Here is an 18,874-nt window from a genome sequence, read left to right as displayed (position 1 = left end):
CATACAGCTGGCAAAACTCAGCTGGCCTGCTCACAGTCCCAAGTCCTGGCTCTCTGAGTTTCTGTGCTTTGGCAAAGCTTTGACAAAGCAGTCTTTTTCCACCAGATGCAAGGGTGAGGAGCAATGCAGTATATGGACTGTTAGAGGTCTTGGATTTACTAAACAAATTATAAACCATGACACTAAGTTCACTTCAGTTTAAACCACTTTCTGACCTTTTGGCACTGTGCGATTTTAAGTACTGATGGTGCAGGCTAATGTATTGCCGAGTATAAAAGTGCCTTGGGTCTCCTACCCACACTCTGGAGTGTAATATGCCTTTCTGCTTAGAGGGCTGGACAGTGGCATGCTTGGTGTTCTTGATGAGGCTTCAGCACTGCTGTGCTACCACTTGCGCTTACCAGGGACGCTGCAAATCCAAACCTCTGTCTCCTGCAACAGGTGGTTTTAGCAGACGATGCCCATAAAGTACTGAGAAGGCACTGCAGTATGTCTTACACTTCTTTAGTGTCTGAAACGCTGGTAACAGCTGGGGACAGAATGCCCAGCTGCTCTCTTATGCCTTCACTCCCCTTCTGCCCTCCCAGTAGTGGATACAAAGGCTGATTTGCTGTCTTTGACTTTCAAGGTATGGGGTGCCTTGAAGTGCACAGGGTCAGCAGCAATAAGCCAGACGCCACAACACTGCAGATGTTCTCCCCCCGGGACTGCGTACAACTGGGAGTCAATGCCCATAAAACCTTTGGTAGTCAATAAAGTGTCTGAAGTATGGGGGAATGTTTCTGAACATGGAATGAAGTAATAAAAAAGTGAAAAAAAAATAAATCACTACTACACTCTTAAATATGAACTTCTTTTTTTTTTAATTTTACAAACCCACAGATGTCTCAGGGAAAACCAAGGACTTCTACACCACTTGCCCCATGCAGCAAGTTCTTGTTCAGTTGCCAGAAAAAAAATAAAAAAAATTCAAAAGCATTTGAAGAACCATTTTCTTGAAGAGAATAGACTTTAAAGATGTTTAGGATTATTTTTTTCAAATATTTTAAAATGTTCAAATACCTGTCATATTTTCTCACTGCCTCAAACATCCCGTCGCCTGCTAGGGAAAAAACATGTCTGGAGTCTGAGCTATCAAAATGCTATTTGCATCAGGAGGTCTGAAAAGCAAAAGCCTGGTCCCACTTTTAAACAGACATTCCTTGTGATGGTAGGAGGATGGAAAGGTCAAACAACAGCGATCCTCTCTGTTAGAGCCTCAGTGCTGTTACCCCTGCCACGAGATGCTATCACTGTGCAGCAAAGCAGATTTTTTCCTCGACTTGCTCATGGAGCTACTGCTCTGGTATTGAAGTTACTGGGATTCAGCAAGTAAATAAAGGAAAAGGAACACTAAGAGACCTTGGTGACACAACCATTTGCTAACTTGTAGGAGGCTCTAAGAGCCAGTGTATCCATACTCGCTGGTTCTGTGAAAGACTGTGGTGCAGAGGGTTTAGGTCATTAAATGAAGGACCCAAGGCTGTTCCTCTGGCAGGTGTCTTCTTTCTGGGACAGCTGATCAGCTAGATTGTTCTGTTTCTCAGTTTCTCCTTCTGTGAAGTAATCGTCATTACTAGAATAAATTGAAAGTGCGCTAAAAAGCAGATAGATAAGGACAGAACACTGAATCAAGAAGAACTAGTTAAAGAAACCGCCCTCCTTAAATGTGGAACAGGACTATGCTGTGTGATCTTAAGCCTCTACCTAGGTCCCAGAAAAGCCCACTCTCTCTCTCGCTCAGAACTTTTCCTGTAGAAACTTTCACTACGTGATACAAACCACGAATCACCGCAGCAAGCCTTTACTGGTATTTATATACTCTGCTCCAAGGCCAGTGGATGCCTTGAACGTGAGAATGAGGCTCAGATTTGACTTTCCATCCTGTGAGATGATGGTGAATGCAGGACAGTAATATCGTACCTGCAGCCACCAGCACTGCTGAGGAGATGCACCATGTCACTCTGCAGTGGATGAGATTTCTCAAAAGGTAGTCTTTACGCTCAGCTGTACCACATTACTGGATTTTAGCTAACTGGCCACTACAAAATAAAGTCCCCTTTCTGCTAATTTGGGAGACAAAGTGGTAGACTAAGTCCCTTGAGAAAACCCAATAAAATAAAATTAACCCCAACAATAAAATTCAAATAATTTACTGCTGGCTAAAGCCAGAACACAAAGATGCTCATTGCTATGCTTGTCAGTTTGCTTGGACTGCTTTGGCAGTCTGTAAGCTCACTAGACCGTGGTCTTTTTCCTTCATATGCAAAGCTTCTAAAATGGGACTCTGCCCTCTAAAGATGATGTAATAAATAATTGTCTCCTCCAAGTCCTTCAAAAGCCACAATTTCTAAATGCAGCTTTTTTCGTTTGTGGAGGCACCCTCCCTTGTTTCCACCCACTGAAACTACCACCTGCTGTTGGTGATTATCTCGTATTTACTTTGTGGGTGGAAGCCTGGAAATAAAAAAGATGGTCACACTGTAGACTTCTCATTTCGCACAGGTGGGAAATGAGATGTGTATCCCCAAGTATTAGCTAAAATTTGACACAATACATATACTCCCTACCGTACATCAATATATGCTCATAAATAATTCAGGTACACTTAAAGCAACATCTGGGCTTGCCAAGAGAAGTGATTAAAAACTACAGAATTGCACATTGATTCCTCTGAAGTCAAATGAAATTTAGAAAAAATACAAAAAGATAATACCTAATTAGGAAATGTTGAAGTAGTCACTAACCATTCAGAACATTACTCTGATTCTGTAGCTGCTCTGGTCAAAGAAAAAAATTTGGGCAAAGTATTCCCTCCACCCGTTATTAATTTAAACAGTCCATTTCTGTAATTCCTCCAGGTACCTAGTATATTCTACGTGTAGTATAATCTAGTACCAGGCTAGCAGCTCCAAGAAGAGCAGGATCTGCTAGATTTGAGACCACCACATCCACAGTTTTAACAGAGGACAGAGCCTGTCTCTGTATCACATCTTTGACAGCATTAACATAGTGGCTGGCTAGGACTCCAGAAAGGATCACAAGAGAGGGGTTCACGGTGTGTAGAATGTTCACAACTCCAAGGCCTAATGCTGTACCAGCTGAAAAAATAAAATAAAAAGAAATTAAGTAGAACACTCAAAGCAGTCCAAACATCAATTTTTGAAATAGGTCTGTTAGCAGCTAATAACACAGTAGTCAGGAAAGAGTTTTGTTCCCTATGGCAGAAAGTTTTTAATTTTTTATCACAAATGTTTGCCATTACTCTTTCCTTCAAAGAAAAAAAAAGGCAATTTTATTGCACAATAATGCATTATTCAATGATATGGATGTGAAAGACCAGGCAATGTACTACCACACTTGTAATATAAGAGAAGATAGCAAAGCATTATTCTACTTTCTCCGTTCTATCAGCTATGTATGAGGAAGGGGACTATGTCTGAAGATAGTAAAATAGTAAATAATCCAATGTAAAGTAATATGCAGATTGCCTTTGCTTGCTCAGACAAGACATTCCCTTGCCTACACTGAAATGTCCCAAAAATTTCCAATATGAAAATCTTGAGACCTCACTTCTTTTTTTAATTTAAAGCCAAACCTGATCTTTGCAGGAACACAGAGAATCTTCAGTACATCTTTTGCTCACATTTCCTATAACACTGTATTTAACTTTTCATTAAAGTTAGTAATTACACACGGAGAGTTCCTTGACTCTAATGCAGGATTGCTGTTTGTCGTGGTACAGTGCATTACCATTTCTGTATCCTCCAACATCTAATCATGTAAGGGCTTTCCAGCCTGCGGCTGTCTTCTTACCTGTTCTGAGAATGCTTTCTGCTTTTGTGTTCCCAAGTTTAGCTGCCTGAATGAGATGTGCAGCACTAACAACTTCCTCCTTCTTCATTGACATTCCTTCCACTAAAAGCAGATCCGCTGTTTGAAGAGGAGAGAAAGTCAAGAGAAAAACACGGTGATGTGGTAAGTCAAGAAATGGAGAGTAAACAGGCAGTTAAGATTTTTACATCTCTTTTACTTGCATACTGAAGCCTGAAACCAGAGCAATCTGGCCAGCCCTGAGTTTAGCAGTCATATCCATATTCAGGGACCTCTTTGTAGATGCGGGACATCAAATTCAAACACTTGTAGCACGGTAATTCACCAGTCCTGTCATCTGCCCCAAAACTTCACAGAATGAAAACATAAATGTTCTCAACTTGAGTCAACAGACTGAGAAGCTGTTGCTGAAAGATGATGCCTGCCAAACTAAACCTCTCACAGACTGCCTGTCCAGTTGGCTACCTTACAGCACACTTAAAAAGGAGAAACTGAACTCTACTACATGATTATCGCACTTTTGAAGCCAGAGGTTCCAAGTATGGCTTGCCTGCATATTGCAATCACCGAAGAAGAATTGTATTGTACTGTACAGGCTGTGGCAGCTCATCCTGGCCATACACAACAAGTCCAAGCTGACTGCCTGTATACCTGTTTGTCTCCTCCTCAAAAAAAATGGCAGGTCTATTCTTTCTTTTTATGTCTTCTTTGCATTTTTTTTATATGCTGCAGCTTAAATAATTAAAAAAATGAGGTACATAGATACCATCATGCAGCTTCTTAGCTTCTCTCTGCAATGCTATGCCAGAGGCATATGCTTCTATACATCCTTGGCTACCACACAGGCACTCCGGTCCATCCAGAGATACAACAATATGCCCAAGCTCAGCGGCACAGAAAGAACTGCCGTGGATCAATTCGTGCTGGTGAACGATTCCACCTCCAATTCCTGCAAAGATACAAAACCAGCCATGAGTAAAAACGACCAAAATACAGTTTCCAAAGGCCCCAATTCTGTAGGACATTGAAATTTACATATTCTAATATAGACAATATAAAATATGTGCATCCGTGGTCCTCTATACAGAATCCTGAAAATGACTGGTTATTGAAGAGCTCTTCTCTGTTCAACACACCTACTAAGCGAGCTCAAAGCTCTCTCCTATTCGTATAAAACAAACCAGTAAGTAATGCTTATTCTTTCTTCCGAGCTTATGCTAAAGCCTACGGATAGTACCGAACTACTATGACAAATCTTTAAGAGCTTGTGGGTCATGCCCTTTATGCACAAAACTAACCTCCCAAGTGGCCTTAAAATTTTGCATTTCAGAGGATATGTTTTAACAGCACAGTTTGACAGCTGTAGAATGATTGTGAACTCTGTGCTGAAGACCCAGGGCATTTAAACCCAGTCCCCTCCTACTCCTTCACAAACCCCAGGTAGGGATTTATCAGCCAGTTACTATCGCCACCATTCTAAAGGACTTAAAAAAAAAAGGTGCACGTATTTGCTTTTGAGATATTGTATGTCTTATTCAGGTGCTTATCTAGCTGTTCTATATGTATATCCTGATCTGACTTCTATTTCTGCAGATGAAAGAGAGTTAACTGATCTATAAAGCTGAATAAAGCAAAAATATTCCAGCTAAAGTTTGTCAGATTTTGCTTATTTCAAAAAAACTGCTTGCCTGCATAACATATCAGCAGGAATTCTTTTATCAAGAAGCCTGTACCATGCAAAAGGTTTCATTTGCCTGAATAAAGGTAAAAGTACCCCAAAAGGAACAAATAGATACAGTGGCAAGAGGATTTTTGGTTTAAGAAATGAACATATAAAAGTTTTACAGGCACAATGGTGTTGTTTATGCTTTTAAGATCAGATGAGACTCTGAGTGATGGTACTGATATTTTGACTCTGGGTTTCACTGAACTGTAACATACCCACCTGTACCAGTGATGAGCGTTACAAAATTTTCTATTCCCTTTCCATGACCAAATTTCCTTTCTGCTAGAGCCGCACAGTTTCCATCATTGTCCACCCAGACTGGCAGGTGCAGAGCATCAGATATTGGGGTTCTGAGATCCACAGAGCTCCACTCCTGAATGAGTTTTGTGGAGTGAAGCACAATTCCTTCTCGAGGGTTTACCCGTCCACCGGTGGAAACACCTAAGTCCCAGAAATATAGGAGAGAAAAAACAAAACTAAGTCTACGTAAAACTTTGAGTAAAAATCAGGTTTTCCTCTGTGCATTGACAAGTATTTACATTTCTAATACAGGCTTTGAAACAGAGTGCTAAAATAAAAAATTCCATGTATTTCTGTCAGTGCCATTTCTGACATGTACAAAGAATTCGTAGAACTCCATTGCTCTAATCATGACACACCTAGCATCTTAGGACTAACTAAATGGACATTGGTCAGAGAGTTAGTGTTCCTACTTCAGGCAAGATTGCAAAGAATTTTAATATCTATGTTTCTTTTTAGCAATGTATGAGAGACAATACAATAGCAAACTGTAAAAGTGTTCAAATTCTCCCTAGAATTAAAAAAAAAAAAAGTTTATTGCAACGAAACCTTACTTAATACTTAGTTGCTAACTCAGCAAAAGCTCATTAAAACATACCTACTTTTTGTCATAACTGTGTAATCAATATAAACAAGCATGAAAATAGCAGAAGCTGTCTCTTCATCCTCTTTTCTCTACTATCAGTTCCAGAAAGGTAAGTTAAATACTGCTGCAGGCATCTCTTTGCTGTAGTCACATAAGTGATTCTCAGGCAGACTGGGATACTGGCAGCAATCTACTTCTGTATTACAGAGTGCTATCTAGGTAATGTATTTTTGGTAAATTTACTGTCTAATAGCAGTGAATAGATAGCTCTCACAAGTATCTCAAAGATAGATTTGTGCATACAACTACGTCTGCTTTGGCTTAAAATTTGTGTTTGGTAAAATAAAAAAATAAATAAATCAGTAATAGCTGCTGATGTTCTTTGGGAATGATCATCTTTACTTTTCCCTCATTTTCATAAAGCTGCTTCTAATACAAATTCTTTGAGTGAGAAAAACCACCACGACTAAAAAACATAGAAACTAACCGTACAGCTGTTACGATCTAGACTTACATGAAGATCAAGACACAAAGATGTTGAAAACTATTTTTTTTAGTGTTCTGCTTTTTAATCGCTCTTTAAACATGCTTTGAATAAATGGGAGTTCTTCAGAACAAGTTACAGTCATGTAGCTAGTTTTTTGAGTAAAAGGAATAAAATGCTTTCCTCGTAGAGCTACTAACAGAAAGCTTTCTCCTCATTTATTTCCAATGGTTATTACTTTTACGCTTGCCTATGACAGCTAGCCAGAGTTACTGATAATGTCTCCAGGATTAGGTCCAGACCTTCCTGTTCTGTCTTGCAAAAATTCCTCCAAACTTATAGGAACACTCCAACTTATGATCAGTAGCCTTAAGGAAATAACTATTATCTAGCAAATTAATTATTCTCACAGGAATTATATGTCTTCCTCTAAAGGGAAATCTTAATTTCAACTAGCATTCTGATTCAAACTGTGAGGCTGAATGAGGCAATGAGCAGCTAACAAAAATAAAATAATCAGGTAAGAAATTTATTGTATTCTGTAGTGCAATTCCACATTCATGAGGAATTGAACAGTAAACAGTCACAGAACTAAGTGGGCTGAAGAATAAATGGGGATGTTATTCTGGTAGAATGATAAACAAAAGGAAAGCTTTTTCCCCACATAAAAACTCTGTAAATTGGTTTCTGTAACACATAATACACCTAGCTGACTATAAACTGTTCTTTGATATTTGGAATACTGATTAATGCAGAGTTTGCCATCTTTCCTACGGGAAGTTTGAGACTTGCAAGATTCAGCATCTGGGCACAGTAAAATAGTCTGGCTGGTCAAGTCATGGGTATTACAAACAGGTAGCCTGAAAGATTTGATGTGAGTGTCTGGCATATATCTTATGGCTTTGTGTACTTAACACTAAAAAATATTTTTGAAAAATAAATACCTTTAAAAGTTCAAAATAACTTTTTTTTTGCCTATTGTGTGACTCAAGTAAGTTTTGGTCTGGAGAAAAACTGTCTTCCTTCAGACCATTTCTCAGCCAAAACGAGAATTTTATGTCCTCCTTAAAAATCCAGGACACGTTAATCAAACACCTTTATAAATAATTGCAATATGTAAGTCATTAAACTAAAGGAGTGCCTTGTGGTATAACCACTCCATTTAACATGGCTTTCTACAGAATGTGCAACCTCTGCAAATCTGTGGATTGCACCTAGCTCAGCGGTGCAGCTTATAAACTAGAGGGTAGAGGTGACACCCAGAGGAACCCTGACAGGCTTGAGGAGTTGGACCCTGTGAAGTTCAACAAGGCCAGGTGCTGCACCCAGGTCAGGGCAATCCCTCGTATCAGTACAGACTAGGGGATGAATACATTGAGAGCAGCCCTGCAGAGAAGGACTTGGGGGTGCCGATGGATGCAAATTTGGACATGAGCCAGCAGTGTGTGCTTGCAGCCCTGAAAGCCAACCGTATCCTGGCTGCATCAAAAGCAGTGTGGCCAGCAGGGCTGGGGAGGTGATTGTCCCCCTCTGCTCTGCTCTTGTGAGACTCCACCGGGAGCACTGCGTTCAGCTCTGGGGCCCCCAGCACAAGAAGGACATGGACCTGTTAGAGCAGATCCAGAGGAGGGCCGCAAAAACGATTGGAGAGGTCTGGAGCACCTCTCCTATGAAGACAGGCTGAGAGAGCTGGGATTGTTTTGCCTAGAGAAGAGAAGGCTTTGAAGGCCCCCTTACTGCGGCCTTTCAGTGCATATAGGGGGCTTATAAGACAATGAGACTTTTTACCAGGTCCTATAGTGACATGACATACAGTAATGGTTTAAAACTGAAAGAAGGTAGATTTAAACTGGATATAAGGAAGAATTTTTTCACAATTCAGGTGGTGAGGCCCTGAAACAGGCTGCCCAAAGAAGCTGTGGATGCCCCATCCCCGGGGGTGTTCAAGGCCAGGCTGGATGGGGCTTTGGGCAGCCTGGTGTGGTGGGAGGTGTCCCTGCCCATGGCAGGGGGTGGGAATTAGATGATCTGTAAGGTCCCTTCCAACCCAAACCATTCTATAATTCTACTACACAGTAAGTAAGATGGAAATGAATGAAAAGGTTGCCTTTGTCTCTGTTAGTTGCAAAACTGATCTAACATTTTAGCCTTTTTATTCTGCTATAGTGTAACTGAGGATTCCACTGCACAGTTGATCCTGGCCATAAAGAAAGGCTTACAGGCAACAGTGGAAACTGGACTCAGCTGCATTATGTTTCAAGAGCTGTTTCAATATACACACAGCATCTGGGTCACAATTCTGAGACTGCAGTTAACTTAAAAATCCGTTTCTGCTATATACCACAGACTTTACATATGCTTCATTTAGAGAACCTGTAGAATGCGTCATTCAAAACCACAGCCATGAAGCTTGGAGACAACACAAACAGCAATCTTTTAAGTAGAGTGGGAGCCTCTCCTGTAAGTTTAATCGTGTTGAAGGTTAGGACTTAGACACTGTTAAAGCTTAGCAGATTGCGTTCCTTGCTGTTACAGACTAGGGCAACTTCAGTTTTTATAGCCAGCTTCTCATTTTCATTGACACTGTTTTTTTTTGTGTTAGGAATGTAATTTAAGAGTTTAAAATACACAGGATCTGTTTTAGAGAAATGTTTTAAATTAAGCGATAGTGATTTCATTACATGTTAAAATTCTCACTTGAAAAGACAAAAAAGTTGGTATTTATTAACTTACCTACTCCCAAAATTCTGCAGTTCAGATTTACTGCCTCTGATGCAGCTTCTATACACATCTTTAGAATTAAATCTAGTCTGTCCTCATAAGTTTTAGGGTTGAGCTGGGTGTACTTCTTAACTATTTCACCCTAGAAAATAAAAACCACAAACATAACACATAAAAATGTACTTTATGGTGAAATTTCTCTTCAATTTCAACACAAGTCAACCTAAAAATGGAAAGTCACAACTTTTCTCTTTTCATAAAAAAAAAAAAAGTACATCTTAGGTCTTGGTCCTACAAACTGTTCTGTGTAGTAAGATTCCTGATGACTATGGGGGACAAGCTTGCAAGATTAGGCCTTACATTCTGCTTCAACCACCTGTCTGAAATAAAATACATAATGAACACGTGGGTTGCGTAAGGAAATACTACAGGGGTTGCTGGAACTGTTGTTAGGAGTAAACTGTGATACAGCAGTGCAGTTAAGCTCATTTTTGAAGTGTTACAAAGATCAAGAGAATAACAAATGGTAAAAGGACATAAAATCCACACCACTTTAAGAATAAAATGTTTCCAATTTGACTACCTGGAAGTTTGCATGGTTTCATAGATGCTGCTACTTTACCAGCTAGAGGAGAGTCAGCCAGAGAGAAATGCTTGAAATTTCAATGTACGTCTTACCATCCTTTCAGACTAAGCAGTTATGATTCTGAGTCACTTGAAATATTTCCAGAGTACTGTCTATTGTGACGTCTGACGTATGTGGGAAGGAGGACCCAAGAGAAAGGGATTGTTTTTAAAGCCTACCAGTCATGCAGTGGTAGTGAAAGAATTATGCACATCTGAATCTGTGGGTACTAAGGAACCTTAATGTAATGTTAATATTGCAAGATTAGGACAGGAAAACGCAGACGATGACATTTTGTTTAAAAAAGTTGTTCTCTCTGATATTCTGAGTACTTCACAACAAACCTAATTGAACAGCAGTGTATTAATACAACTAAAGACAAAAGAGTAACAAAGTCAGTCTATATGCAACATGGCTCACTTCCTGTTGTCAAAAGAATGTAGAAAATTCCAGGACACTGACGTTTTTGAGTATTAAATCCTGCCATACTGGCATTACATCAGCAATAGGGTTTGCTTTTCTTTAAAATTATGTTTAATCTTCGCTTTTGGTTTGGAAGGGAATTAGAAGAAGTTATTTTGGAAGACAAAGCTGCAGCAAACCTCAGAAGACACAACAGCTTTTAAAAGGAGCATTTCCTAAACTCTGAAAAACTCAGTTATTTTATTCACGAAAACCTCATCTTCAATTCTGCCATTTGCTGTTAAATGCTTACATCTATTGTGTAATTTCTGTTACAAAACTTTGATCTTTTTGCTCTGATTTACTAACATTTCAACTTTCACAAATGCCACCTCAAACTAGACTGTACAAAATAAACAGGATTTTTTTTTCAATTCAGTTACTTTCATGACTGTGATGGCAGAAATGTGCTGTTAGTTTTCCTACTTAAAAAAAATATACTTTTAACGGTTTTCTTCAAGGCCTTATCTGTCAGACATATCCTTTTAATTGAATGGAAAAAAAAATGAAACCATATCAGGTTAATGTAGCATATTTTGTCTTTCTTGGTAACTATGTCTAACTGATCTAATTATCTGGATGCACACACATTACAGTGTAACTGAAGGAGTAACTGTCCTACGCTGTTGAGAGTAACAGCCAAAAACTTCAACATGAATTTTAATAAAATCCTTACAGTGCTGCAAAAGTTCAGGATTTTTATTTTGTTTTTTTTTTCTCCCAAAGCAGGAAAATGGATGTTTAAGTGAGTTAAAATACTTCAGCCCTAACTGCCCTTTCATTTATCAACCCATATAAAATTATTTCATGTATTTTTACACCATACCAAAGTAATATTTATAGCATTATTGCCATAAGCTTGAAGCTTACAACTTTAAATAGAAATTCTGTGCATTTTTCTTTGATGTGGAAAATCAGCTGATGGTCATGGGTGTATTTACTTGTACCTGTATTTAATACAGAATGCTTTTGCAAGTGTTCTGTCTTAATGATTATTCTTCTGTGTAGGAATATACTAAGAATTTTTCATTACTAGCTTTTCTTCTCCTGGTAGAAGAGATGCAAAACTGTGTATCCTGAGACCACTCACCATGACCCCACCTCCATCCGCCTTTCCCAGTAAATTGCTTTTCCAGATGCTCGCTGTTGCTTAGAATGATTCTGTGCATCCATTACACAGCTGTGTAAGATAACGGGGAAGAAACGAGACTGGGCATGGAACCTTTCCTTTTTTGTTTGATAAATAAAAAGCTGCAGGGTGAACTGAGGCACCTTCTTTTGGGAGTCAACACATCAGAAAGTTGTCCTGTAGTTCTAGGACTTCCCATAGAAAGGAAGTAGCTAGGACCAGATGCTAGCGAACTGGGCTTTGCTAGTTTAACAGCAGGTTTAGAAAAGCAAATCAGCAAGGCAAGTTGCATCAAGGCTGGATGAGAAGTCCACCCAGCTGGGGAAAATCTACTTTATCCCTCAACAGCAAAAGCCAGTAGGACTGCTTGTTTTTGGAGGTCTTTTGCGTTACACACATATCCCCACCGTAGGAACAGAACCACAAAGCCCAATGTGGTTTGCAGAATAGCTAAAAGAATAACAGAGTATTTACCTTCATACTGACAATTGCTACTCGGAGATTTGTTCCACCTAGATCCACAGACAAAGCACTCTGTGTCTCTAGAATATGGTCTATATCTTGAGAGATATTATCTTTGACAGGAGGAAAACAGAATTTCTTTTGCAATGGTTCTTTGAGATTGATAGATTTGAGGAACTTCAAAATCCTTGGAACAGCATTTCCATCTCCATATATTTTTGAGCTACAATATGAAAAAAGAGATCAATTTAAATGGAAATAACACTGCAATCTATGAAGTTTTTTACATGACAGGAGGCTGTAATACTGTATCATTACAAAATTATGGTATGACTATTATGACAGTGCTGCACCTCAGACTACTCAAGTGAGTCACAGGATATGGTAGAGTACAATAGTTTGATTACCATGCACAACAGTACACAGATTATGTAAATTCGGCATTAGCTCCATTTAGGAATATGGAATGTAGAAAAATGGAAAGTTAATCATTCCAAAAAAAAAATTAATGAAAGGACACACACACATAATAAAGTTCTAAAATTACGTAAATTAAGAATTTAACTTCTGTATGTGCTATGTGCCCAGACAAGACGTATTTATCAGAAATATGACAACTAATTAACAATAAATGGTACATTCATGTCAATTTGCTACAGAGAAGTCTCCTTTTAAAACATTACCATACCTAGTATCACACATTTGGTATTCCAGAATTTATTTTTATTACTTTACTGAGGTTCTTAAAAAATATACTCTTGATTCTTTGTCCTTAATTAAACACATGTAATCTCTTGAAGTTTGTAAGAACTCAGTTATTTTAGAACTGTAAGTCACTACTGTATGGCTGAAGAGGAATGAATTCATCCAGCAGCTCCTCTGGAAGCTTGCACTCAGGGCTCTCTATGTATCATGTCTGAAGTCAATCCAGCTATGAAGTAACATGTCCTTCAGGCAGGAGTTAGAGGCAGACAGTCAGGACGTTCTCCCTCATGCTGCTACTATGGAGCAAGCTATCATGTTAATCTAAGCCTCACATATGAATTTCTTGACTTTCTGTTGAATGTTAAATTCCTAGTTACACCAAAATAATCCTAGCAACATTTTGCTTTCCAGACACAAATCTGCACACTAGACATTGCACTATGATTCTGAATGAGACGTGTAAAATGAAAAATAATTTGCAACCTCAGATTAGTGCACTAAGAAGAGTGATCAAATATGACCACCTCAGAACTAAATGCCTTTTTCTCTAACGTTTTAACATCTCAAAGGAAGACAAATGTACTTACCATGGGTACTGTTTACCAAACTGAAGCTGCAGAGCATGCAGAATCTTATCCTGTGTGTCAGCATCACGAACGTGAAGAACATTTTCACCTAGACAGTGAAAGTTAACATAACAGGACAGGTCAGCTACTTACAAGACGTTACAGCATAAGAAGAAATCAATTTAGAAATTGCTTTAGAAATGAGTACATATAATTATTTTTGTTTACTATGAGCAGGAAAGACTCCAGCCAAATTAACATTAGTCTTCAACCTTTCTGTGCCTGCCCTTACTCCCAGTGAAGCAACACTGACTCCTATAGGATGCTGTCATGCCTTACAAAACACTGGAGAGTAAAGTACCTTTCAACAGAATACTACCATTAAATTAAAAGAGCACTGATGAGAAGAGGGAGGCAAATGGCTATTTGTGTCATATCTGTGTCACTGAAATACCACAATACAGTTAATTCCTGAAGTGGTAATCAGTTCCTGTTTTAAAAGTGAAAATTGTATGCACACGAAACACTGAACTAAAGGAAAAAAAATAGTTGCCTATTCTGCTACGCTCCAAATGGAGATATATTTTAACTTGTCCACAGACAAAAGCCTCATTATCTTAAGCAAAACATACAAACATCACTAACATGATACAGGAATAGCAAGCAAAGTTTTAAAATAGGTCAAAAATTATTTTGCACCGATACTGCAGGATGGTCTCTGTAAAACATTTGTTTTACTTTATTCCATGGAACAAAAAAAAAATCAAAACAAGACAGAAATATAAAGAAATTAAAATAGTTATGTAGTTATAAAACACAAACCTATAGTTACAAAACACAAACCTGTTTCTCTTCCTGTCTGACGTGTCCCCAGGTTGATAACAGGTGTACCAAATGCTCCCACCTCTCTGACACCACAACTGCTGTTACCAATCATACAACCAGCATGAGCGACTAGCTGAATGAACTGGTCAAACGGGACATGCTTCACTGCCCGAAAATTGGGATGATGTTCAATGCCCTTCTTCCTCATCACCCGAACCATCTCTTTGCTTCCTACGGAAAAACAAAAGGTACAAATAAATGATTCAAGTTCTGTTGCTCTGCTGAAAGCCTCAACACACAGAGGAGCTAAAAGCAGTCAGTTGAATTGTCACCTCTGAGCTGTTTTTGTTCCCTTTCAGGCATATAAGCGTAAGTGTGATCCGAAAATCCACTGTAAAAAGCCTTCCTGTAATATTTTAATTAGTGCAGGAGGCATTGAAAGTTGCTTCTGCATGACACATGGTTTCCCTTCATCTTCTTCTCCACACTCAATGTGGAAAAGATGTCCTCCAGCCATGTGACATGGAGCTGCAGTGGATTCAAGCCTGATGCTGAAATCATCCAGCTCCATCTGGCTGGAGGTTCTGGGATAAAAACGCTCTGTAAGAACCAACGTATGCTTTACATACTATCTATTATCTGTCCTTCTGTCATGCAGGCGTTTTACTCACCTGCATCCACATTGGGGAACAGAACAAGCGTTCTCTTGTTGAAGGAGATGAGTGCATCTAGAGTCAGCTCAAACATCTTTATGGAATGTTTAATATCTGTGGTTACAGGATGTTGCAAAGCAACTATATAATCTCTGGGTTTGACATCTTCACCTGTTCAAAAGGAAAAAGAAGAAAAGGTTTTGTTTGTTCTTTTTTGTTGTAGTTTTGTTTTTTGATTTTTTTTTAATTGGTAAAGAATAGTATGAGGAAGAGATGACACAGTTCTGAAACTACTGACGTGAAAGCCTCAACAGTCAAGGCACTGAATGGGATATCTTACATGTAAATTTCAGTGCTACAATAAAACTCATCAGATTAACAGGAGGTTCTAGCTTGTTATTTGCTTCTCTAAGTAAGACTCATAATTTTCACCTTTCTCTAAAACCCAAAACACTTAACATGCAGGTCTAGATCTAAAGCTTTGCAAAAGACCACGACAGAGTGGAGAGCCTGTTCTGACATCACTCTAAATCTGGAATAACATGAAAGCCCTGAAGCAGCTCTTAACTTTCACTAATGGCTTTGAGAAAAGAATGTCCTGCAGTGCTGTTTCACAACAGCAGGTGGACAGGTATTATCATTCTTACTGCAGTACATAATTCTCATTATCACTCATTACTCACGTTTTCTGTCAGTTCTCCATCATCAGGCAAAGATTTTATTCACATTGCTTTAAAAACGTGAAAGCCATACTTGTTTTAGTACATTTGTTAAACAATTTATCTGCCAAATATTCGCCTACTGATCTAGTAAGATTCTACCTTCTAAGTACACAAGTTATTGTGCCAGATAGGACATTGCTTTGTCAAACATAAAAAGCAAACACAAAACTCCACTATTTACCAAAATTACTTTTAAGCAAATTAACATGAAACATGTATGGCCCTGTTACAGTGAATTCCTGAAAAGAATGTTCAAAATATAAATTCCCTTTGATTTTTTTTTCTGTAATTAGTCCTAAATAGCTCTGATTCTCTTTTGATATATCCTTTACACCATCATAACTGTTCATATAGGAAAAAGTCGATTTTTAAATTGTTCATATCAAAGAAGTTATCAATTTAAGGAAGGTTTTTTTTTGACCTTGTAAAAGGACCAGATATGTTTGCTAAGACAGATTTGTAGCAATACTGGGAGCAAATATACTGTTTTTTGTTGTTGTTGTTGTCTGTGTTTTGTTTTGTTTTGTTTTGTTTGGAAACAGGTTCATAATAATACCCAATTAAATAAACTAAAACCTGCTAGCAACAAGCCTGCCTGTCGTTTCCTGTACTCTACTCAAAGCCACTGGTCAACAGATCCCCAAGTCTCCATCGACCACAGATTAATAACCCAGTTAGAGTTTGTCTGAAGTCACTGGAATAACATTAAGAAGTGGACTGCTTACCTAGCCACACGCGTATAACACTCATGTAGTCTTTATTTTTGGCAGAGAGAAGCTTGTCATACGAGGGACAGCCCGCTAAAAGGATGCGATCGTGGTCTTCACACATGGCTATCAAATGCTGCTCTGCACTCCTCGTGCAGCACACATGGTAATGGGCCAGTTTGGTTATAGCGTGCCTAATAGAGTCGTCAATGGTCCCACTGACTTCCCCGCCTTCAATGTGAAGAATGCGAATATTCATCAGGGCTGCAGATGTGGCTAGTGCCAAAGCATCAAATCTGTCACCGTGAACTATCATTATGTCAGGTTTCAGGCGATTCAGGACATCTGGTAACTTCACTAATGCGAGGCCCACTGACTCCACCATGGCTGCTTCATCCTCCCCTCTCACAATAGTGTGCAGTCTTGTATGAATATCGAAGTCATCTTGTTCAATCATGCGATAGGTGTTACTGAAGATAAGAGAGAAAGGGTTAGAGGAAATAAAACTTGGTTTTACAGCAACACAGCTTGACAGAAAAATTGCATACTAGAAAACTGTAACAGTGCTATGCTTGAACAAAGGCCCGCATATCCTTCACTAAGGAAACTAACTTCTAAGTTTAACAGAACATTCTAATCCATATGGAGATCTTCCTTCATATTCCAAGTCCATTATGTTTTTCTAGACACCTTTAATGAGCAGTCTTGCTGAATGTGGTCTGGAAAACCCCAGATATAACTCTGCAGAGTCTTTTGGAGAACAGATATGAAGAACAGAATATAAGAAGATTTTCTTTTCAGAAAAGCTATGCTGATTCTTTACCAGTATATGGACTTTGCTGGACAAATGTATAAATACAACAGAGACAATGCAAAGCTGAGGACTCTATGTTCAAGTAAAATACCTTGCTGCTATCATCGAATAGAGAAAAAAGGTTTTTTAAATTATTTTTTTTAAATCAGGTTAGTTTTATGGTGTTGAATACACCTTGCCATGTTACTGCATGAAAACAATGGCCAGTATAAAGCAGAGAGCATAAGGCTGAGAATGTGCAGCAGTGGAACTTCATTTCTTAGTAGTTTCAGGTAACAGAACTTCCCACAACCTCACAGAAAATCACACCTTAATTTATAAAGTGCCAAAATGTATAGTTAGGTAGTCCAAAATGTGCCTTTACTTGAAGATAAGCATAGCATTTCTAAACGTTCAGCAATGCTGGTATGCTGAGAACCTTATGCTCACATCTTACTTTGACTTGTGAAAGTGTTTTCCTACCAATTTCACTTAACTGAGTTCAATCTGATAAATGCACCCAGAGAAAAACAAAAACAAAAACAAAAACCAACCTCAGCAATAAACATGCTTTTCTTTCTGCTTTTCTCCATTCCCTCAGCAAAGAGTATACTCACCTGGGATACAGGAAGTCCTTCCAAAGGAAGGGATCCAGAACAAGACATTCCATTTTCCCAGGCAGGTGATCTGACTGCTTACACAGAGGGTGTTACGGAGGGGACCCTAATCTCTCTTGCCAAGTCATACCTAATATACCTATTAGTTACTCATTTTGTCAGAGTAAAATGACCTCTCCCTTTCCTTCCCTGCAATCCTGGATGTGAAAACTTAACAGTATTCAACTGTGATACCAAATATATAAAGACTTTAATCAGTAAATATACAAATCGGAAGAGCTTCAGCTTAGAATGTCTGCAGACTATCTTTTTGTTGTGAAAGTTCAAAACTCTAACACACTTTTCTTTGATAATCATCAGATTCTGAGGGAAAGTTGAATGAATTGAATTTCTCACTTCATGAGAAATTCTACAATTTGGCTGAAAACCTCAGCTATAGCATTTACTAAAAACTTTCTAAAATTCCAAGATTGATTTGAAAAAAATATGCAATCTCAGAAGGAGCTGGGAAATGAAATAAAAAGTACTTGAAATGTCTGAGAATTTACATTTAAAATGTTGTTATGTGCATTCACGATGACAAGTAGTTTGTGACCCAGCATTTGCGATGTTATTGCCAACATAGCAGAAACAGAGTGGGAGAGGTACAAAAATCCACCTTACCCATAATCATCAATCAGGTGGGAACCAAGCACTACAACGTCAAGCTCAAAGAACTGTGGTTCTGCCTTAATGCCAAACATAATGGGAGCTAATTTTGAATAATCAGCACGGTTGCAAGTAGCAACACAAACACGTAGTTTGTGGTTGTTTCCATTCTTCTCCATGACTTCTTTTTGTTTCTGTTTTGAAAGATTCTTGAAATACAGTTCCTGGAAAAAAAAAAAGAAAAAAACACAACATATTAATAATAATCTT

At 38.5% G+C, this 18,874-nt stretch overlaps 1 protein-coding gene across 2 annotated transcripts in view; it reads right to left on the bottom strand.

The window, feature by feature from the left end:
• Positions 1–768: 768 nt before the first annotated feature.
• GNE (glucosamine (UDP-N-acetyl)-2-epimerase/N-acetylmannosamine kinase) overlaps positions 769–18,874 on the bottom strand; it is a 33,120-nt gene continuing 15,014 nt past the window's right edge. Inside the window, exons 2-12 of one of the 2 annotated variants that reach the window (XM_035564201.2) lie at positions 18,620–18,828; positions 16,565–17,016; positions 15,136–15,288; positions 14,483–14,695; positions 13,661–13,748; positions 12,381–12,591; positions 9,703–9,832; positions 5,819–6,040; positions 4,640–4,822; positions 3,856–3,972; positions 769–3,140 (exon numbers count right to left, since the gene is read on the bottom strand). In XM_035564201.2, coding sequence (XP_035420094.1) covers positions 2,905–3,140; positions 3,856–3,972; positions 4,640–4,822; positions 5,819–6,040; positions 9,703–9,832; positions 12,381–12,591; positions 13,661–13,748; positions 14,483–14,695; positions 15,136–15,288; positions 16,565–17,016; positions 18,620–18,783 — 2,169 coding nt within the window. In that variant the 5' untranslated portion in view covers positions 18,784–18,828 and the 3' untranslated portion in view covers positions 769–2,904. The remainder of the gene's footprint in view (positions 3,141–3,855; positions 3,973–4,639; positions 4,823–5,818; positions 6,041–9,702; positions 9,833–12,380; positions 12,592–13,660; positions 13,749–14,482; positions 14,696–15,135; positions 15,289–16,564; positions 17,017–18,619; positions 18,829–18,874) is intronic. The other variant, XM_035564199.2, reaches the window with a different exon arrangement.

This window comes from Cygnus atratus, chromosome Z, assembly GCF_013377495.2.
Source record: "Cygnus atratus isolate AKBS03 ecotype Queensland, Australia chromosome Z, CAtr_DNAZoo_HiC_assembly, whole genome shotgun sequence".
Taxonomy (NCBI): domain Eukaryota; kingdom Metazoa; phylum Chordata; class Aves; order Anseriformes; family Anatidae; genus Cygnus; species Cygnus atratus.
The sequence above is the reverse complement of the archived record's forward strand: the minus strand, read 5'-3'. Positions and strand labels throughout refer to the sequence as shown.